Source organism: Lathamus discolor, chromosome 1, assembly GCF_037157495.1.
Source record: "Lathamus discolor isolate bLatDis1 chromosome 1, bLatDis1.hap1, whole genome shotgun sequence".
Taxonomy (NCBI): domain Eukaryota; kingdom Metazoa; phylum Chordata; class Aves; order Psittaciformes; family Psittacidae; genus Lathamus; species Lathamus discolor.
This window is the reverse complement of record NC_088884.1, coordinates 147,730,472-147,754,074: the sequence shown is the minus strand read 5'-3', so window position 1 is coordinate 147,754,074 and position 23,603 is coordinate 147,730,472. Positions and strand designations below refer to the sequence as shown.

The following is a 23,603-nucleotide window of genomic DNA, read 5'->3' as shown; positions in this document are numbered from 1 at the left end:
ATGTGTGTATTCTCATTTGTAGACCTCCATCCTGCTCAGACTCGGAGAAGGCTGTTGGTGCTGCCTGTGCTTATGTGACTGCTCTGTGCAACTGTGAATTGTGCTGCTGGCTATGTATACAGGTATATATATATTATGCATACATGTGCTCTATGTGTGTGTGTCTACTGTGAATACATATAGAATCATAGAATAGTTATGTTTGGATAGGACCTTAAGATCATATAGTTCCAACCCCCCTGCCATGGTGTCCTGGGGTTACCAGGAGCCGTTTTGCTCCTTCTTAGTAACTGGTGCAAGCTGTGTTTTGACTTCCAGCCTGGGCAGAGAGCTGATAACACCGATTGTTTTCAATTGTTGCTAAGTAATGTTTATTCTGGCCAAGGACTTTGTGAGTCTCATGCTCTGCTGGGGACGAGGGGAGACCGGGAGGAAGCAGAGACAGGACACCTGACCCAAACTAGCCAGAGGTATTCCATACCACAGCACGTCATGCCCAGGGGGGTAACTGGGAGTTACCCGGAAGGGCATGGTCTCTCTTCATGGGGGTCAAACTGGTTCGGCGGTGGTATTGTATTCTCTTGTTATTTTCTCTTAGCAATATTACCACTGGTGGTAGCAGCAGTGATTTGTGTTATACCTTAGTTACTGGGCTGTTCTTATCTCAACCCCTGGGAGTTACATTCTCCTGATTCTCCTCCCCATCCCTCTGGGAGCGGGGAGGGAAGGGGGGGAGGGAAGGAAAGAAAGAGGGAGACAAAGAAAGGCGGGGGGGAGTGAGTGAACAAGTTTTTGTGGTTGGGTTTAAACCACGACACATGGGCAGGGACACCTCACACTAAACCATGCCACCCAAGGCTCTGTCCAACCTGGCCTTGAACACTGCCAGGGATAGATCATTTGCAACTTCCTTGGGCAGCCCATTCCAGTGCCTCACCACCCTAACAGGAAAGAATTTTTTCCTTATATCCAACCTGAACTTCCCCTGTTGAAGCTTTAACCCGTTACCCCTTGGCCTATCACTACAGTCCCTAATGAAGAGTCCCTGCCCAGCATCCCTATAGGCCCCCTTCAGATACTGGAAGGCTGCTATGAGGTCTCCACGCAGCCTTCTCTTCTTCAGGCTGAACAGCCCCAACTTTCTCAGCCTATCTTCATACGGGAGGTGCTCCAGTCCCCTGATCATCCTCGTGGCCCTCCTCTGGACTTGTTCCAACAGTTCCATGTCCTTTTTATGTTGAGGACACCAGAACTGCACACAATACTCCAGGTGAGGTCTCATGTCATGAGAGCAGAGTAGAGGGGCAGGATCAATAATGAAAAGCAAGTTCTATTGTATTATGTATGAAAACAAAACAATATAAGGCTGTTACAGGAAAGAAAGTAGGGCCTAGAATTTCTCATTCACTACAGTTTTACCTCCACTGGAGATAAAAGGGTATGATCTCAGCTGATTTAATGGGGTTCAAGTTAGTCCTGCCTCCTAACAGGGATGCAGTTTTCAGACTAAGACCAAAAAAGAAATGAGGAAAAGAACACCCATAGCCAGACGCTGTTCCCAGAGGAAGACTGGGGGGGGGGGGGGGGGGGGGGAGGGAGGGGGGAGAGTGGAAAAGGGGGAGGGAAAGAAAAGAAAAAAATTTGTTTCTGCTATAAAAAGCTGCCTTTGGGTAAGTATTTGTTAAACCATGTTGTACTTCCAACAACTTTTCAGCCATGTTTGAAGTCAGTTCTATAAACATGACTCTATCTCCACCATGAGTGGTATCTGCAAGAGGAGCAAAAGTGAGTCCTTGAGCACTTGACATGCCCATCCCAGCAAGTGCTCAGCTATAAATATGTAAGTAATCTTTTGAAATTACTGAAGAACAAAGTTAACTATCTGCAGGACCTGATCACATCTTCAGCCTCTCTTCTGGTGGATCTGGGAGCATGGCAACAGCCTCTTCTCTCTCATGCTGTTGAATCTTGCCCGACATTTTCCCCTAAGAAATGTAATGATTTCATTTATTTGATTTAATACATTTATATAATTCAGCACATTAATTCATCACTATTGTATTGATTTTATTTGGAATACCTTTATATATATGTTGGTATTTGGTAAATACATTTTTAATGTATTTACTATGTTACCATTTTGAATGTATTTACCAAATACCAAAAGGGCTAAGATCAAGTTTTAACCAACTTTAGAGCTGCATGCTGAGAAGAAATGTTTGCAATTTATTGTAAATTAAACAAATAAATTTGTAATTTTGTAACTAACTTCCTTGTAGGAAGTATAAATCTACTTATCTTTGATATATTCATCAGGAATAGATTTCATTGCCTTTTTATTTTTAAGTGATTACTAGTGTGATGAACTTTTTGTCCTGAAAGTACTTTTAGAATTCAGGGCTCATTTTTGTGCTCTTTGTTTTGGTTTTTTTTTTTTCTATAAAAAGGCAGACCACATATCAGAAAAGGGAATGGGTGGCACTGCTGGAGTTCAGGTCACATTATTGGTCAATGTAGGAGAAACATGAAGAGCAGGGTTAAAAACAGCAGCAGCTAATAAAAGCAAAATTATTTTAGCAGGACTTCAAGGTAGATAATATAAGCAAAATGAGGTTTCTGGGGGAAAGAAGGTTTTGATGTCATTAAAGGAAAAGCTAATGTAGTCTGAAAAATACATGAAAACATGTGCTTAAAGAAGATGCCATGCACTAGGCTAGCTAGCCTGTGAAGCAGCCTCAAAAACACTAACTCAGAGAAACCGTCTCTCTTGAAATATTTGAAATGTGGCTGAACAAAGCACTGGAAATTAAGACTGGGAAAACTAACTTGGGAATAGTTAGATAGTTCAAAAGATCTTTTCCTTTACTCATTAATACAGATTAAGAAAAAAGATGCCAAACATATTTATACTCCTTTTCATTTTTCTTTTCATTTGCTCTAAATACTTCTAGAAGAAGAAATAACAGAAGAAGATATGGGGAGAGGAAAGCAGCTGCTTTTCTGCCACAGTTAGATTCCCCCAAGAGGACAATGAATTCACAGAGATTGAACTATAAGTATTGTCCATTAGATGCTGGTAAAGTTTCAAGGGGTTATTTCTCCTATGAATTAAAAGAGAAAAAATAAAACAACCCTGTGTCTTTGTAATGTATTATAGACAGTCATTTCTCTGAAGAGCTTCTTTGAACTGGCAACTTCTAGAATCCTGTATTGTCAGTATTTGGGCTCCTGCTTTTTAACACCTCTTTTTGAAACTAGATGAATAATAGAAACATTCAATTTCCTTTGTCTAGACATATCATTCAAAACCTCAACACATCAAATGGGAGCTTTGAGGGTTCTTAGGAAATCAGTGCATGTAGAAGATAATCGCAGTGACTACAGAAGAGATACCTGCTTCGGCTCTTTTGATCAGGCAATTATATTATTCCCTCACCTCTGTGTTCCTCTTGAGCTTTGCTGTTTGCCTGCTATAAAAGCCAGTTTGTCAAAGGACTGGAAGGGTGATTGGCAGGACAGTGTCTCAAACTACTCACAAAGGATGACAATTGGTTTTATTCTATATTTACACCTATCATTTTGGGGTCTGGCCAGGCCAATGATATAATGGAACGAGTCCAGAACTTACCTGCCTTTCTTCTGCAATGCTGTTGAAGGAACTGCTGTTAATTACTGAGAAATATTCAGAGATGGGAAGATGAGCAGAAGCAGGCTGCACTGGAAGAGATGGGTAAAAGATGGGTTTCTCATTTTAGTTTTCTCAGGAGTGGGCTATAAAAAAGAAGATTTCACAGCATCTTTTCTGTATTGAAAGAGTTCTTAGTTTACATATAGAAAGATGCTGTAATCAAACAGTAATGAATTATGAAATATGCTGACCAAAGGTGTATCTCAGACCAGATTTATTTGATGACTTCAAGAGGCCCAAAATTTCTTCCTAAAACAGCTTACTATTTTGTTCTCAATTATTGCAGAATTAAGCTTTATAGATTAGAACATAACATACTGTAGTCTTATATACTTGAATATACTTGTGAGCCTTGAAAGCTAGAAACAGAGGTGAAGAAATATTTTCTCTTCCTTGTAGAAGCTGTATGGCATGAAAGACAGAGTAATGAGAAAGGAAAGTGTTTTTTTGTTAAATGGTTAGGGATGGTTATTTCAGTCTTTGTCCCTACTCTAAAGCCTTCCTACGAATTTGCCTATTTATAGTTACAAGTGTAAAGCATAAGCAGCTTTTGAAAGAGGACCTAGAACATAGGAGGCATTCCCAAATGGAATGCACTAATTGCTGGGTCTAAAGGGACACCCTTCCTTTTGATATTTCCTCCCTGATCTAAAGTGCAGTGGAATTACTTCAGTTAAAGGTTCACAAAGGCAACACCTCAGGTTGTTGCATTATAATTTCTACCACAGGAGCTGTGGACTCATTTTATAGCTTATTGGTGGCAGTCTGTATTTCTAGGAACATCGTGGAAGCGAGTGGATTTGATAGCATAAGTCTCCATTGACATCCACTAGTGAAATATATGTAAAAACTCCTTCTAAGCCTTGTCCTACCACATAAAATACAAAACTTCTTTCTTCTATTTAGTACATAGGAGAGTTATGATAATGTTTCCAAATGGCACAGCAAAGATGTACACGATTTTGAGCCTCCACTGGAAGATACTCTAATGAACAAAAGCCTCTTCCCACCCTCTACTTGCTATGGCAGTTTCAGAGGAAAACAAGCAGAAATAAAGGAACTGGCTCACATCCAGCATAAGCGGCTTCACACAGTAAATAACAATCAACACATTGGCTGCTTCCACTATGCAGTGGGAAAAGCGCCAGCAACACTTTAAATCAGTGCTGTTCTTTGTTTAACAAAGATCCTACTAACTAGTGTAATTTTTAGTTTATTATTAGCACGGGCAGTAAAACAACAGCTAACAACATGACTAAAGATTTGAACTTAAAAGATCACCCCGAAGCTTGACACACCAAACTTTATGGATGAGTCCCTGGCATCTGAAACATACTTACTGTTTCTGGCCTTACTTGTCTCTGCAGGAGAGCATTTTGCAATCCTGACTTCTCAAATTGGCAGGAGCTATAATTAAACTAAATGTAGCAGAACCCATGCTTCAGATACTGAGCATTGTAGCTTGCTGTAAACACTTTGGCAAAGACAAAATACTCAGCCTCTTGGGAAAAGCTGTATTTAGGAGAGCACTGATTCTGTGTGAGATGCCTTTCACACATTCCTGTGTGAGTGCTTTTGATCATGTCCCTTCAAATTAACTGACATTCTAGGTGAGAGGAGGAATAGCTCCTTGCTGGCAAGTGCTGGTCTCTCAGGTGCACTCCCTTAGAACAGTTCAAGCAATTGACTTCAGCAGAATGAAGGACATCACCAGTCCTCAACAGCGATAGTCAAGTATATGTCAATTCTGTACATGAATGCCATGAGGGGTTTTATTTTGATTTTCTTACATGAGGGGGTTAGAATCTAGAAGTTCTGCTGGTGCTTTTGCTTTCCCTGCAAGCTCCCTGTACCCTCAAAAAGTAGAAGATTCACTAAGGAGGAAACCGTTCTAACAACCTTCTGCTTAAGGTTAGCAAGCTTGCTCCATCATAATTGCTAATATTTTATAGCCATATCTGACAATGAGAAAGCTTGAATTTATCACAAGATATTTATGAAGCAACCTCAGTGTGTCAGGGTAAAAAAAAGACAACAACAAAACAACTATATTCTGTCTAAATGCTGAGCTGTTTTTTTGTTTGTCAACCAGCTGGATGAGAACACTAAGTACTGACACCGAATCAGATTTTCATTTTAATCATGAAGTAAGAACACTGTGAGTTTTTTATTCCTGAGACACACGTCTACGTGAAAGACACTCAGCCTGAAAGTGTGTCCTAACTCATGTTATTTCAGTATTTTTCAGAGTGGTGGTTCTTCCTTTACTTCAAAGATGTGCAGTGGTAAAGGCAGACGGGTCAATATTTGCTTAGTGCTAACTATGATGAAAAGCACCAAGGAATTTCAGCTCCTACAGAATCCTGTCTGCTTGCAGAAATGGCAAAGAGCATAAAAGTCAAGGGGAAGCAGGTCAGAAACTGGAAACCAAACATTGTACTCATTATTTATATTTTATATAGTAATACATTTATACTTTAACAAAGGTTTTTGCTTTCATCCTTTAAAAAAGGTTTTTGTTTTCTCCACTATTAGCAACACTTACTCTCAGGATAAAGTATCACAAATATAAGAACAAAATTGTTTAGCTGCATAAATATTTATAAAACTGACATTACAATACATAGGACCTGATTCACAAAGTATAGTGGTGAAAATCAGAACCAGTTAAGGGAATGAGGTGTATGAAGCTGCTCTGAGTGAGAAGGATGCAGTCCATGGCAATAAATATTTCCTCCCTGTTAACACACCGAGGGCAACGTGCCTCATCCAGGAGGCTCTCTGGCATTCAGTCACAGGCTCCCTTCTCTATGTTCCAAAACCCCCCTGTCACACCTGCACTCCCATCACACCATCTCCTTTATTCTGCTGCCCAAAGGGCTCCTTAAAGCATCGGTCCATGATATGGAGATATCTTCACCACTAGAGCTCTGCTGTTCATGGGCCAGAGTGGGCTTCATGGAAATACATTGACCTATAAATCTAAATGCCTTTGAGAAGGAGAAGTGAAAGGTTCCATAAGAAAGATATACCATTGTTACTTATAAATGATTGTTTCTACATTGTTCTCTAAAGCCATGAGAAAAGGAACAGAATGGAATTTGAAGTTTGGTCAGGAATATGAGCTGATACCTTTTTAGCACAGCAAAACAAACCTAAACAAAATACATAAATGTCCTTTAGCCTATTCTGAAGCTTTCCTTGTCTCATATGTGGATATTCGATACATTGCTTTTGGCAGCATATGTAAAATTTGTAGCATAAGTCAAATCGTTGGAACTAAATACTGGGATAAATCTAAATAAATGGTGTTGATATTTTCTGGCCTATTTTGTGAAATGTGAAAACATGAACAGCATAGAGAAACAAAGAAAAAAATGTCAAAAGACATTTCCCAGTTAAAACAAATAACAAGAAGTGAAAAAGAGAATCAGACCTATCTGAAAAAGAGTTATCTATTGTACATGCTATGCCTAAGAAGGAGCTTTAATTTCTCTTAGTTGTATAATTCCCTATGGAAACTGAAATTGCTGGGCATAAGCACATCTTGCAAAACCTAACTTTAGGGCTCATAAAATTTGTCTTCATTCTAGAACTACAGCTTCTGAGAATGGAATAAGAAAATAAGGCTGTTATAACTTGGGCTCCATTACAGGGGATGGTCCTACATCTCTTGCTCAGTAAAGCAGATGCTATATGACGATTTATTTATTTTCAACACTACTGGAAGTGCATATTGAATACTGAAATCATATTCAGTGTGGTTATTTGATCAAGTCTGAAGGATCATATGAGACTCAGATCTGGAGAATTATCCTACTTAGCAATAAGAAACAGAAAAAATAATTGATCCCTGTGCATAACCTTCTAGCCTGTTCAGGGACTGTTTAGTGTTGAGACAGTTACATTAATAGAAAAGGGATGGGCTTCTATTTTAGGATCCTAATTAGGTCTTCACTGGAAAATGAAGCAGAAAACTAATTCTCAGAGTACCTTGAAACACTGCTCCAAGGAACTTTAAATGTGGAATGCAATAACCAGATGCAGAAAGGCATCTTGTTTGCACAGCAAAAAGTGAGTTTAGGTCCTCAGTTGAACAACTGAGAGCTCTGAAGAGGCTTGGCATGCTCCCAGTTGAATGGCAGGAATGTCTTGACTGGGATGCATACTTTTTCCTGGCTTACTAATGTAGGAGTAAAGAAATAAAATATTCTGAAGAAACCAGAAAAAGGATTAGATTTTTCCAGCATAGGGCAACAAGGACATGTACCTGCTTATCTACTGGTTAAAAATTAATATATACATTTTTGGTATTGCCTTGTAATATCTTCCTCTGGAACTGGACTGGAAGATTTTGGAGCCAATTACCGCTTAATTACAGTTGTCTGGCAGACTGTAAGAACAGTTCAGCTCTTTTCATCACAGACAGTTAATGTGGTGGGGGACGACCCAGCTGAACAAAACTGTATTTGCTACATTTCTTTCTAGAGTTCTGGAATCCTTGAGAAGGCACTCTTGTAGTGAAAAACACATGAAGAGGGAAAAAAACCTCTGCATGACATTTGGGCATGTTCCATTAAAATAAATGATTTTTTGCAGCTGGTTTTTTTAAAAGAGGCAGGATTTTTAGCCTGGAGGAGTAACAATATAAATTCACAAGCTAAGTGTTATAAGTATCTAGAATTGGTGAATCTATAGAGGCAGTTAAAAACCAATAAACAAATATTCCATTACTCTCTGGTGTCAAGATGAATCTTATTTTGCATCTGCTTTCATATTAAAGTTCTTTGCTGTTTTATATTGTGTAACTCTTTTCTCATCTTGCTCTGGCAGAAGGTAAGAAACACTACTGGTCTTAAAACTTTATTAATAATAATGCATCACCTATGGTACAGTAATTTTTACCAGGGATGCATTAATCAGGGCATGGAGAAACACCAACAGAGAGTTTATGCCCTAAAAACTTAGGAAAGAGGTGAAAAAAGAATGTGAGATTAATTGGGCTGTTCAGCAGGACAATATGGCAGTTAGTTATTGAACCTAGATTTCTTCCCTATTGATCCAAATCTGGTAGCCTTCACAATATGCTTCCTGTGCACCTAGATCCAGTGCTTCATGCTGACATTTTAAATCACAAGCAAAATCATGTATCTGTTCTATAATTGCTGGTAGATAGTGTGCCAGAGATAAATACTGCTATATCCAGCTATTGGGGGTTTACTTGAAAAAATTATTCTTGACACTTCTTTTTGTGAGGCCACAGTGAAGCTGGTTACAGCATCAGAGATGCATAAATTGAGCAAGTAAATAATTCTTAGAAATACCACATAGAATGCTTCCTAGGTCAGTGCTCTTTTCAGGCATGAGGTTACTGTTATTTCCACTTGACAGATACGGAGCTCGGTCATGGTGGGCTAGACAGTCTCACTCAGATATGCTGTCCACAAACCACACATTTAGTCTTAATGCTGAGGAATTCAGTGTTCATTTTTCTCTCCTTCATTTTTCTGAACTTCGAAGTTCAAAGGATTAACTTTGCTATCTTCAGCTCCTGGGAAAGTTCAGTTTCCCACAGCCACCAGCTCCCCCACTGTTGCTCCCCACTTTGTTCCCGGGGCCCGTTAGAGGAGGCTGGGAAGCGTCTCTCAGATAGCTGGGGATGCTCTAAAGGTTTTGGCTGTCAGACCAGAGACATTAAATTAGGCAGTTGTCAATGTGGAGCCCATGTAGGCAGCAAAGCTCTGGTATAAAGCACTTTTGCAACCCAGAAGACTTTTTAGTGTGACAGTTAAGGCTTTTAAAGGTGTGTGCCGGTCAGTAAGACAGACAGAGAGCCAAAAGGCTGGTCTTTTCACTTGTAGTTTCATGCTGTGTTTACTGAATCATGCCATCTTCTGAATTATTGGCTCCTACTTCTTCTGTTATCCTCACCATATCTAAGGTCCTTTAAGTATATTCCACAACAGAATTGATTGGGTTGAATAAATTCCCTTACTTGAAAGTTAACAACAGAGTGCAGAGCAACTGTGCGAATGTCCAGCTGATCTAAATATTATAGCCTCTGTCAGATACTTGATTTTAGACTTTTACTCAAGGGAAAATGCAAGTTGGCACAAGACTTGACCTTAATGCTTTGTCACTCGTGATTTGCTGTTTTATTTGAAGATTTACAAGGGTTTATTTTCAGCATATATATAGATCTAAAGACATTTCTAACCAGAAATTAATTCTGTAGAAATCAAGAATGGACTTTTGATGTGTTTCACTGCTTTCTGATGAAACTTACACACTGCTGATTTTAAATTGCCCTGGAGTTTAAACAAGAAAAAAATTACAAAAATCCAAATTTACTTGGAATTTGCTGGTATTCAGAACAGATCCCTGAGTCCAGCACATATAAGATTTTGACTATAAAATTTTGAGTACTCAGGACCAAAACAGATGAACTGCTACATCCGGCAGTATCACTAGAATATGTATTTACTCCCTCTTCTCTCATTTTGCAGGCTTAGGATGCCCATCTGAAAATATGTGTGTCCTCTGTGCCCCTGAACTGCAGTGCAACAGGGAGATAACTTAGTACAGTATTACTACAGAATTGTTTTACATAAAACCTCTTTAAAAGTAAGAAAATCAGTAGCAAGAAATACAAGTAAAGAGATTTTTGAATGCTGTTTTCTCAACTGATATTTTAGCTGTGCAGTGTTTATAGGAGTACAGTTAGTATTAATCTCGCTTCATGAAGAAAAGGGGACAAGTGGGAGAAAGGGGAATAAGAGGTGACTATTCACCAAATTTTTAAATGACAGGATTATCAGTGATGCATTGCAGCAAGTGTTACCTTTTATTACCCAGAAACCAAAATCCAACAATTTATATAACTCCAGTACCAAGCTTGGTAATGTTTATTCCAGATGCAGCAAAAAAGTAACTGCATGGGCTGTAGCCAAAGAAGATATTTTGACGCTCATATTCTAGTACATCAAAATTTATGTTCCTCAGATATCACACATGAAATCTCTGTGGTAGAAAACAGCTCTACTAGCAGATGAGTTACACTGAGCAGCTGGCTGGCAGAGCAGAAGGAATATACCATGCATCAAGCGTCATCCTGGCACGAGTGATGCCACGCCTTACCGTGAGCCCCTGTGAGAGTGCACAGGACAGGGTACTGCCCATTTCAAATAGGCAGGACTGACTAGCACACAGAGGAATAGAATTTTACTAGAACATAATATTGACATTTTTAGAGTAAAGAATAACTTGAGAGGTATTTGATGCTCTGGACTATTACAGATACTGGGTTCTCCTTCTATATGCTGCTTGTTAGCGACTTGGCATCTACATTTTTTCAGAGATAATCACTACTACAAAGACAGTCCTTGGTATACTAGATGCCAGTTTTTCCCAAGTGAACACAACGTGAAGTATCTCCAAGAACAGCAGTAAGTCATGAGATGAATAGAAGTGTAGAGACCAAGTTCATTATTAACTTTCAAAAAGAAGATTTCAATCTTTGCCAGCAACTGCGAGACTAAATGAAACAAGTATCTCTGCTGAACACACTAAGGTCTGTAAATTTGTGACGACTGACAACTATACACTAGATCTGTCAAACTGTACCTCCAAATTATTTTCACTCTTCTATTTGAAAACTTCCAAGTTTCCTGACTCACTAACTCCTGATGGAAATATATAATGCACATAAGTGTTATTTATTGCTCAGTTTGTTAAAAGATTTTCACATAGCCTTGTTTGAAATATGAAAAAGTTCCCTCTAAGCCCCTAGTAAACAATTGCCAGTGCTTTTGAAACAAAATAACAAATTTCTGCCAAGTTTCTTGGTTTTGTTTTTGGCTTTTAAGTTTTTTCTTCTGTCATCTCAAGTTGAGAAAACAGTTGATCTGAAGCACAGCTGGTAAATAATAACAACTCAATTTTTTAAAAAACGGAGTTTTGAGCTATGTGTATTACACATGCCTTCAGGAACTCTCTTTAGGTAGAGAAAGATAGATTCACAGAAATCGGGCTGTTGACATATTTTGTTGACAAACTCCTAGGTTTACCTCCTTGGAGTTTCATCATGCTGTTGTCTATTGTTGAGTTTATTAAGGCTAAGCAAGTCACAGGAGTTTTCTAACATGGGAAGGTGTTTATTTTCAGTGTTTATTATTACTATCTGATTTTCTATTAAGATTGAGAACTTCCTTGTTTTTTTCCCATTTTATTGGCATTTCTATGCTATTAATTTAGCAGATTCATATGCATGAGGCATGACTCATGCTTGTTTGTATACACATCCTCTTTGTATCCACAACACTACTATTCATACAGTGCCTTTGCAGAACAGTCATCACCTCTATAAAAACTTACAGCACAATGACCACATTTCATGCAGTGTTATCCACTAGAGCAACCCCATCCCCTGTTTGATATTCAGTCACAGAGGGATATAGGTTAAATGGTTTAAGTGTTGTTTCATGCTAGCCAAGAGAACTAGGTGGGAACATTTAACTGACATATATTTTTCTTCCAGGCTCTCTTCTGTTTGGTCAGAAGAAAGTCTGCATCTAGAAAGATCCTGTTCTTGCTAAAATTAAATCCTGTGTAACCCAAGAAGTACAGACAGTTGTCAAATCTTGAGGGAAAAGCAATTGTACTGACTGTTGGTGAAATCAAATATTCCTTGCTGTCTCCATGGGAAGGATGAAAAACATATTTAAGTTCTAAGCTACCTGATCTACAAAAGCAAGCTTTGGAGGACCTATGTGAGTGGCAAAACACTCTTGTACTAGTGTGATTGTCACTCGTGCTCGGTTTTGTCTTTTCTCTCTATTCTGGTCTATATTAATCTTGAATCTGCACATATTCATTACAATACAAACACATGGATTCAGTGTGGAACTGAATGGGATCACAATGAACTGAAAATATCCAATTGATTGTGAGATGGGGGACACTGATGACTCAGAGATAGCTGTTCCAAGCTGAAGTGTCATTTCTCATAGTATGAAATCCTGTGTCTCATAATACATGGTGTTCCAGAGACCTAAACTAAGAGCATTATGTTGTCTTTGCTCCTTGTCATGCTTTGAAAAAAGTGGAAAAGTTTAAGTAAGGAAGCAAGGAAAATGGAATGGACTTTCAAACTCTTTTCGAATGATCACAAAGGTATTCAAACTCTTGACAATCACCCATTTTCTTAGTTTCTTTTAAAGTTAAGTGCCAATGTTCCTTGTCAGCCTTTACTGTCCCACAAATATAATGCAAGGAGACACATTTCTATTTGTACTAAATAAATACTAATCCAGTCATTGATTATCATAGAAACTAAGTTTGAAAGCCAAAAGTGAAAGACGAAACTGTACATCTTTAGTACTCCTAGATAAGAGGCTGTGCAAACAGAATAGCAGTAAACATAAAAATGTTATAAAAATTAAAAAAAAAATATTTAGGACATTGAGATGCATTTCTTGTATCTCCTTTCTTATCAAGTAATTTCCAATTACAGTGAACAAACCAAACATATTTAGTGTTTCTAGAATATCGTGCATACAAAGAAAACTTGAACCAGTTTAGAACATTCAGATGCTTCAGGTTTTGCACAAGCTATTGCATGTACTGCAAAATGCACAGAATATACCTAACTATCTTCATCATTAAACAAAATATTGCAGGTGTAGAGAAAATACTTATACAGAAAAAAATATTCTACTGGACCAACTTAATTTTTCCAAGTCTTTTATCAAATTTATATTTTTTTTGTTCACTTGTTCACATGAAACTCATGCCATGGGAATATTCACATCGTAAGTGGATTGAAGTTTTGAGGGCATTAGGCTGCTATGCACAATACATAAACAGAATTAGCTTGAAACCACCAGTTAATTCTGTATATTAAATTACTTATCTGAATGTGGCAGTTCAGATCACACACTGGTGGAACTGTTCACAGGAAGAGACCTCTAGAGGTCACCTAGTTCAAGTTATCAAAAATATCCTATGAATATTCTTACAATAAATATGTATGTATACCTTAGAGGGATAAATCCCCATGACATGAACTGTATGTTTTTATTTCCTACTCATTAGATTGGGAATATAGTCTATCAGATAAAACAAGCACTTTCTCTTTTTTTTTTATTTTTTCCTGTAAGATACTAACAGAAAAGCAAAGAAAAGGAATTTTACAGTAAAGGACAATGAGAATAGTTGTATTTTGTCATGCAAAAGTCAACTACTCTAGACAATCAATAAATGAGATTTATAACCTATAAAATGAGTTTTCATTAAAATTTCTGCAAGACTCACAAATTCAACATATAGTCATATACTGCTTCCACCAAACCATAACTGAAGCAGAAAAATCTTTGAATAAATTAGCATATTTTGAGTCTTGCACAAATGTATTCTTATATGGATAGGTAGTGTGATGGGCGAACCTATCTCTGAGCTGTAACATTATCAGAGTTATTTTCTTACTATCATTGTTGCCTCATTTGCTAACAGCAATAGGGAAGAAAGGTGACTGAGAAATGTTTTCTCAATAAATGTCACAAATATGAAGCTGCCAATTTAAAGCTACAGTATGTATCCAGGGACGCTTTTGCGCATGCACAACTTCAATTTACACTTTCTCTGATATACAGCTGGGTAAGATAAATGTTTGTCAAAAATCCTTTCACTTTTCTGGGAAAGTCTAGTAGTTTCCCAATGCAGGGTTCTATAGGTTTGTTATTTTTTATGAGCATAATCAACCAAAATGAAAAGATCATTAATATTTACATTTAGCACAGAAGCATCTTTTCTGCAGCAAATGCATTATCTAAGTATTCTTAAAATGGAAATGTGCCATAAAACAGGGACATATTTAAAACTGAGAGACCTATCAACGGACAGAAGAGAAAGACCACATGTTGAGTGCATGCTTGATAGTCTGTACAATTTATTGTGAAGTACCACTTGTACTAGGCCTGCCACAGAGCCATTGGCTTGAAAGGTTAATGACTGAAGCAATCACAATTTCAATTTACAAGAAATGGGATGACAGGAAGCCAAATACAAAATGGAAAGGTCCTACTGTGATGGCAGCTGAGCAACAATTCATCAACAAGAGTGCAGGTAGATTGTAAAACCAGAGTGCTGGGGACAAACTTTTGAGACTGGGGAGGGCTTAGGACTTCTGTTAAACTCATTTTTCAAGGATAGTATAGAAACTTCAAAATGGCTAAATCACCAAATACAGGCGTAAGTTCGTGCTTATAATAAGCCCTAGGTCATCTCAAAGTGCTTGTCCCACTTTCTGTTTTCTTTAGTGTATCTTCTGTATTTTAAATGTTGATCTCGACCGCTACCAAAATAGCCACTGTCATGACAAGCATTTTAGTGATATTTGGGCCTTTCCTGCAATTACACTGTACTCTTGTGTCCTAGAGCATCAGCTATACTACAGTGTGATCTGAGACTTTGTAGAGGCTTGCAGGTGTGTACATATACACAGAAATGCTTCTGAGACCCTGTGCTCCTTCTGCCTGAATCACATTTTCCTGGATTTGGCATGTAATTTGTCTACACTGGAAAATCAAATTAATGAAAATGTCCTTAAAGGTTTACAAGGGCAGCCAGTGACAGGACAAGGGGGAGTGGCTTTAAACTGACAAAAAGGAGATTTAGGTTAGATGCTAGGAAGAAATTCTTCACTATGAGAGTGGTGAGACACTAGAAGAGGTTGTCCAGAGAAGCTGCGGCTGCCCCATCCATGGAAGTGTTCAAGGCCAGGTTGGATAGGGCTTTGAGCAACCTGGTCTAGTCAAAGGTGTCCCTGCCCCTGGTAGGGGGGTTGGAACTAGATGATCTTGAAGGTCCCTTCCAACTCAAACCGTTCTGTGATTCTATGATTCTGTTGATAAGATCAACCTGATCCTTCTCTTTTTGAGGCTGATCAGACCCAGCTTTTAAACTTTCCTTGCAGGAGTGGTTCTCCAGTCCCTTAGTCATCTTTGTGACCCTTCACTGGACCCTCTCCAGTATGCTGATGCCTCTGTTACTGGGAAGCCGAGAACTAGACACAGCACTCCAGGTGTGGCCCCACCAGTGCTGAGCAGAGGGGAAGAATCACCTCCCTACACCTGCTGGCAATATCTTTCCTAATGCATCCCAGGATACCGTTTGCCTTCCTTGCCACAAGGGCACATTGTTGGTTCATGCTCAACAAGCAACGCTGCTTTCTAGCTTGGTGGTTACCAGCATATATTGATGCATGAAACACACACGTAAAACATACATGGAAGGAGATATTGGCAGGATAGCATTCAGCTGCATCCAAAAGAAATGGAACGAGAAGGGAGGTGGCCTGTGGCAGGCAGAAGCAGGTGACTGATCACTGTCAGGGGAAGACAGGAATTGTGATCTAGCACCAAATTTTGCAGTAGAAACTCATAAATATAAGAAACAAAACAAACATGAACTCAACTGAAAGTTTTGAAATCCTTCATTTCTGAAGTCTCTCGGCTAAAGACTATGTCTTTAAACTGATTTATAACAGTCACTAGCCTTGGCCATGCTTTACAGCATTTTTGAAAGTAATTGATAACTTTGCAACTATATTAAATACAAAAAAAAACCTGAAGCTCATGCTTATTAATTTTATATAGTCAACGCTATTTATACGTGCATGTCTTGAATTATCATGTACTGATAAGGAAATGAAACACCCAAATAAAGATGTACTACAACATATTACCATAGACACTCTTTTGATGTAAGTAGAACTTACATCTTAGAACACAGAGACATACAAACATCTGGATTCCTCTTTTCAAAAAATGATGAAAAGGTAATAAATTAAAGTATTTCCTTATAACCTATTCTCTTTTTCCATACCTCACATTACATAGAGAATTATAAAGGTCCTTCATTTCTGAGAGTCTAAAAATAATCATCCTTGGAGAAACAGACAGAAGGCTTATTTTATCCACTATACTTTGTACCTTTTTGCCTTCGATCTAGGGACATTACTTAATGATTTGCAATGCCTAGGGAATACTGTCATTAGCAGGGGAATGTTCTCTGGTACCCTGAGGAAATGAAAGGCTTTTAAGAGCAATCACTGTTAATCACTAACATGCCAACATTATATATGTTCTGGAACTGAGGATGATATATAGACAGGACGCTTTAGGTGAATCCATATTTTACTTGCATTGTAAGCTTCTGATAAAAACGTATTTTTAAAACATCCCTTTGCATGGCTTGCTTTCATTATAAAATACATGTTAACTAAGAATTCTGCAAGATTTACACTTGCCCTTGTACAAGCTATTGAAAATATCCCTCTGATTCCACAGTTGACCTTTATTGTCTTTTTAGCATTATTATACTTTGTTACACAATTTCATTTGAATAGTAAATGCCGAGGTCAAGAAGGTAATCCTTTTTAAGCGTGAAAGAAAAACTAAATCAAAAGGTGATAAATGCAATTAAATTCATCTTTACCTTCAGCTCAGCAGAAGACTAAGCACCTTAGCACAGCTGCAGTATTCACAACTGAGTTCACAAATTACACACAAATTATTCACAAGCAATTTCTGTTATTCATTTTTTTAATATCAAGTGTTTTCTATCCAATGTTACTTGCATGTTATATCCTACAGAATTGTTAATCACATGAAAGATAGTAGAGGAAAACAGAGAGAAAAAGCCTTTTTTTAACAGTTTTTTTTTTTTTTTAACATAGAGTATTAATAAAATCGGGGCACCTCTTAATTTTAGTATAGAGCCAGAATTTATTATTAATTACTAAAACCTTTCTGCATCTTATTTCTCTGATATTCTAACCATGGATGCCTCACATATCAACAACAAACCCAGCACCACAGGACAGCAAGTACATGCTGGAAAAGAAGACAGACTGTACCCGTGTACTGAGGTCCTCAGTGGGGATCCCTGCCAACTAAAAATGTTTGGCCTGCAAATAGAATGCAGATATCATATATTGCTATGAATGACTCCTAGCAAAGGGATCAAACAAATTTACAGATTTAGATTACAGAACTAGAAAGGACTAAAGAAGTCACCTACTGCTGTTCACCTAACAAAAAATCCCTCTAGTGCAGTTTAAACCAATTACTTCTCGTGATAGCTACTGTGAACACAAAAATCAAAATCTTCTTTACCAAACAAATTCTTCAGGACTTACATTCTCTCCCATTATTGCATTTTTAGACAAACTACCTCAACACAATTTTCAATCCGTATTTGAACAAAGTCCTATTATACTAAATTATAATTATATTCTTCTGGATACTTTTCTAATTTGTCTACATCTTTTGGTCATTAAACAGACCAGTTGTTGCAGAGCGGTTGTTTCCTCACCTGACCAGATATGCAATATTTAGCTACTGATCCCATGAGCTCCAGTGTCAGTCATTCTCATATTGATGGAACTGCAGTGGCCTATCCGGTAAACAGATGGTAAAGTGAAAAAGGAAGTGCTTACATTCTTGAAACCTCTATATAAGATCTGAAGTTCCTTCTTTGTGAATTTACTCTGTGCTTCCAGTAGTTCAAGAGCTTCAGGTCTATGTCGTACTGTGGCCATTTCCATTTCATCTTCTACAGTGTCTGCAGAATACAAGAGATGGAAAAGGAAAGCTCAACAAGAAATATAGGATACAGAACCATCTAATCCTTGCAGAGAAAAAAAAAAAAAAAGTTAAATGACATTCTCTTACAGAACAGCTTTTGCAACTGTAAAGAAAAATGACATGTTCATTTCAAACTCATAGGGAAAGGGTACCTGATCTGCTTCTGTGGCTGCACAGAACAGGGAACAGCAATGATGATCCAGCGGTCTGGATATTATCACATCAGTACAAATAGCAATAAACTGAAAAGCCAACATTCTGCAAGGGCATGCATGACACATTCAGTATGGCTTTTCTGTTTCTGTCACTCTCAGACCAAAGAGAGCAATTTTATTAAACTTCAGTAACTCCAGGATACTAGAAATTTTTCTTTGGTTAGTTAATAGATGTGTATTCACTGTATCAGACTGTGATTTTCAGTGTCCTCCTTTTACTGTGAAGCTGTGCTTCGGAAAGCATGTGAGAATGATGTTGCACATTCAACAACAGACCTTACTTTCAATATGGTATAACAAAACCTCTAAGGCAAAAATTATTATTTGTGGTGAGCAGCCTAAGTGGGGAACAAGATGACTTCATTGACCTCATCAATAGGTGAATAAGAATGTGGTTATTCACATTCAAGGCTTATAGTTGAGTGCAACCCTAAACAATGAGAAACAGCAATGCATTTTTTCCAGGTAGCGTTTTAAATGTGAAAGGAAAGTTCAAGAGAATAGCTAAAGAAACTTACAGTATGATTTTTTTTTCTATAGGGTGCCAACCATATGCCTGATAAAAATATGAATGTGTGTATCCATCTTAAGTACTCCCAGTATTATTGTGTAGTACTGCAGACTAATCAAATCACTGCCTTATTATGGTTTAAGAACTATACTGACTATAGAAATGTAACTTGAGATAGCATGTTGAATTGTCACTTCCACAGTGCTGAAGATACGTATTTTATTTTACCAGTGTGTGGGACTGCATTCTTAAAATAAGTTTTATTCAGTTCAGTTTTCATAAGAGCACAATATTAGGATACTGCATTAAAACAGTACTATGCTTACATCTTCACGTATTTCCTTTGTGCTACAATGCAGTAATAACAACTTTCAGCTGCTTGGCAGAAATCTGGCATCAGAATATATAGCTCACTTAAACAAAAAAAATGAAACCACTAGATAGAAATAATCATAATATATAAACTATTTGGATAAATCTTCACAAAACTGTATGGCCTTGTCTCTTGTTTTGCAAAGAGATGTTGCTATTAGCACTCATCTCAGGAACATAATCTTGGCGTAACCCAGATGATCTCAGTGCCACACACAGTCTTATGTCAGAATGTCCACTGGTTTTTGGCTTATGGATAAACTATATTATGTTTCTTTTTCATTTTTCTTTATGCATTACTTCACGTGAGTCGTAGAGCACTACCATCTTTGTGAAAATTTCCAGTCTAAATTCTATTGACAAACCCAGCAACTGTCACAACTTTAACTGACTTTATGATGCTTGATGATAGTTTTAAAGGGCCAGTATCTTACTCACAAGATTATAAAAAAAAAAATCAGCTCTCTTTAAAAGAAATCCTGAGGTGGAAAGAGGTCCTGTCTTTATAGATGAATCTGGAATAAAGTAGTTCCAAAGCTAAGAAATCGTCTTCCTAACCTATGGAAGGTGTAGCAAAGTACTTGAGTCCCATTTTAATTCTGCATAAAACATCCAGGGGGAGTTTAGATTGGATATAAGGAAGAAATTCTTCCCTGTTAGGGTGGTGAGGCACTGGAATGGGTTGCCCAGGGAAGCTGTGAATGCTTCATCCCTGGCAGTGTTCAAGGCCAGGTTGGACAGAGCCTTGGGTGATATGATTTATTTGTGAGGGGTCCCTGCCCATGGCAGGGGGGTTGGAAATAGATGATCTTAAGGTCCTTTCCAACCTTAACTATTCTATGATTCTATGATTCAGGGTTTATTTTGTACAGTTCCTAAATCCTTTCCATCATGTTTTAAGGGATTAATCTTTTTATATTCTCTATACTGTCACTGAAGTATCTGTAGCAATGTCAGGATATACATATGCAGCCGATTATTTTCTTTTTTTTGGTCAACTGCAAGTCAACACCAGGTGCTTATTCTAAATTCGCAAGAGAATCAATCTGAGAATAAACATACTTGAAGTCACTTATATTTTATATTCCAAGAGTTATATGGAATTTAAATGGACCATTATTTAGACAGAAGGCGACTTAACTGGAAATGAGCTCCCTGAGCATCCATTTGTGAAACATCTGGCTACCTAGAGAGACATCTAGAAGCTTTTCTAGAAGCAAAATGAATACACATAATAAATGTGAGGCTAGAGATAAAGGCCAGACAGTGTGATGCTGTGTACAATGTTTGGCATTTCCTTAATAATATTTTTATAGTGTTTTAACTATATGGTGATAATGTAGAAGACTGCAGTGTGGTGATAATGTTTTTCTGTAATTAAAAGGTTCACTATAACACTCTTTTCACACTTTATTTCTCTAGACTCTGACAGATTTAAACAGTCAAAAAATAAAATCACCATAAACTTCCTTATAATGTGCCAAGTATGCAGATTAAAATGCTATAGCATTTACGAGTTGCAGGAGTTTTTTTCTTCACACTTATGGCTACCATTATCAAGGCTGGGAAAAAAAAACAACAAAACTATATACATTGAAAATATACAGTGAAAATGTGTGAAAATATATCTACTTCCAAACATTCGTGATTTCTACGGCATTAGCAAAAAAATAGTTATTTCAGTTCTGTAGTTTCTTCAGCCTAAGAAAGTTGAGGGTTCTTTATTCATTTTATAGAAGGCTAACATATGTAAACTGAAAAACAGAAACGTTCATATTCACTCAGTATATTGAACAAAATATTCTTATTGATTTCATTGATCAATAGATTTGTTCTAGCTAAATAATAAGGACAGTTTTTAATGTATTTCCCACAGGAGCTATGCTTTGAACCTTTCATTATTCATTAAAGAACAAAGGAAAAAAAAGCAATGCAAAAAGCACACATACTCTTTAAATAATGGCAGCTGGAGAGGCATGTCCAAAGTTAGGCCTCAATTCATATCTGTAAAAACTGTGCACATGCATTTGCCGGCACAAAACCCAAATTATAGCTCCTGAATCTATCTAATGACTGCATGCAAACATGCTTTTCCTTTCCAAAACCATTCTTGAGTCTAGTCCTATCTCTAACACATGCCTTTAGCTAAAGAAGGATGGATTTAAGTTTAATTTTACTAAGCTAAACCACAGGTAACCTTTGTCTGCATATATTCATAGAAGTTAAGAGCAGAAGTGCAAATTCATGCTATTTATATTTCAACAAAGTACTAGTTTTAAAAATATTCCCCTTAAAATTTCTAAGGAATTCACATTATGTGGCTGTCATTGTAGGTAGCATTGGCTTCATTCCTAGTACATTATCATGTTGCTTATTTCATGTTAGCAGAAATCAAATATCACATTATGTCAAAGTGGTATAATAACAATGTGTGGCTACAATAATATTTAATGTAATATTTTCACTTAGTATAACATTCATACTTAACATAGCACTTCATTATTGACGGGTATATGGAAAAATGTCAAATTAATCTGGTTTTATGTTTTGGTTCTACAATATGAAATATTTAATACAAGGTGAGGTTTACCCCTTATTACTCAAACCAATTTTGTATTCTATGATTTCTTTTATAGTCTAAAACTATATTATTCAGGCCTTGTAGCTGAAAGCAACTTTTACATAATGAATTCCTACTGGGTGTCATGACAGCAATGGAGCAGTTTAAGAGATCTTATTTTCAAATAAAACATCAGTTGAAGCCACCATGAAAAAAAAATCACATCTTTAGTCCTTCTCATCTTTCAGACGTCAAACACCTAGAAAAGAAAGCAAGCACCACTGTCTTCTCTCTAGAGAAGCATGAAAGGCAGTGATGTGTGACAACAAAATGAAAGCCTAGATCCATACCACTGAGGTTCAGACACTTAATAGGGTCCTGTATTCACACCCAAGTTGCCTTGGGTTTTCAAGTATTCACTGGACATGGGGAACTGCTTCTGGAAGTATTTTTTCACCTTTGATTGGGATACTTTATCAGAAGAGGAACCACATATACAGGAACCACAAGGACCACTGATCTTACAATTTTAAGTGCTTAGATTACTGCCTAGAATAAAGCCAAATTAATCTAGACTGAATTGGGTACACAGGGATATTTTAAAATCATTTATAGTAGCCAATTTATAAAGGAAGACATTAGTTTTATTACTAAAATTAATCTCTAGGTATATATACATATATTTATGTACTTTTGTATGGCTCACTTTCTCCTTCACTCCCCCTGTTTTTATCTGTTATCTATCCTAGAGAAATGTTACTTCCTCACAGCATATCAAGACTTTAAAGGTAGTGTCAGTGTGCTTTTCCTATACCTCCACATTCACACACATTTTTTTCAATCATCTCATTATTTTTTTCTCAAATGCAGACTTTAAGTCGCATTCTCTAAATAGTTTGATTTAGTCAAAACCTGCTGAGGCAAGTCTTTCCTCCCAGACTAGTACTGCTGATACTATCATGTGTAATGGATAGCAAGCATACACAGACACATGCACACACGTAAATGAAAAGATACCACTTTTCAAATACATTGAGAGCAGGTATTTAATTGAGTCACTTCCAGAGCATACGTGCCAACCCAGCACCTCCTACGCAGTGGACCCTGGCATTGGTATACTGCCATAGTGCTCTGCACAGACAAATCTGTTACCAGCCCACAAATCTGTTCATCATTTTATTTTAAACTGCAATAGAGCATACATTTATTTCAGCAGGTATCGTCTCTCAAATTAGCAGTTAATGAAAGTGTAACTTTTGATGCATGCAACCTAAAAAAAATCAAATTAAAAATAAAACTTGCTTTGAGTAACAGGAGAGGTCGTTTTGGCAGCCGAGCAGGGCAAGAGCTTCATAAGTCGCTCTTTAATACTGCGTTTGGCACTGTTCTGAGCGTAGAGGAAACCTAAAAAATATATTATCAGGACTGTTAACACAGGCTTGAGAACAATTTCTGTACATGCTGCAGAGTTCATCATTATGAAGTATCCTGATGGGAAAAAGCCAGATAGACTGCAGCCATCCTGAATTGCAAAAGGCAACCAGAATTTTTGAACAGGACAACAAAATTATATTGTCTTTGTATCTTTCCAATTAAGGGCATTTTTTTTTTT

The 23,603-nt window shown here is 37.4% G+C and overlaps 1 protein-coding gene across 4 annotated transcripts in view; it reads right to left on the bottom strand.

Annotated features, from left to right (window-relative positions):
* The window catches only part of KCNIP4 (potassium voltage-gated channel interacting protein 4), a 437,792-nt gene that overhangs the window by 32,735 nt on the left and 381,454 nt on the right, over positions 1 to 23,603 (bottom strand). For 3 of the 4 annotated variants that reach the window (XM_065699780.1, XM_065699772.1, XM_065699764.1), the window contains exon 2: positions 18,186 to 18,310. In XM_065699780.1, coding sequence (XP_065555852.1) covers positions 18,186 to 18,310 — 125 coding nt within the window. Of the gene's footprint in view, positions 1 to 18,185; positions 18,311 to 23,293; positions 23,396 to 23,603 lie in introns of all 4 variants that reach the window. The other variant, XM_065699756.1, reaches the window with a different exon arrangement.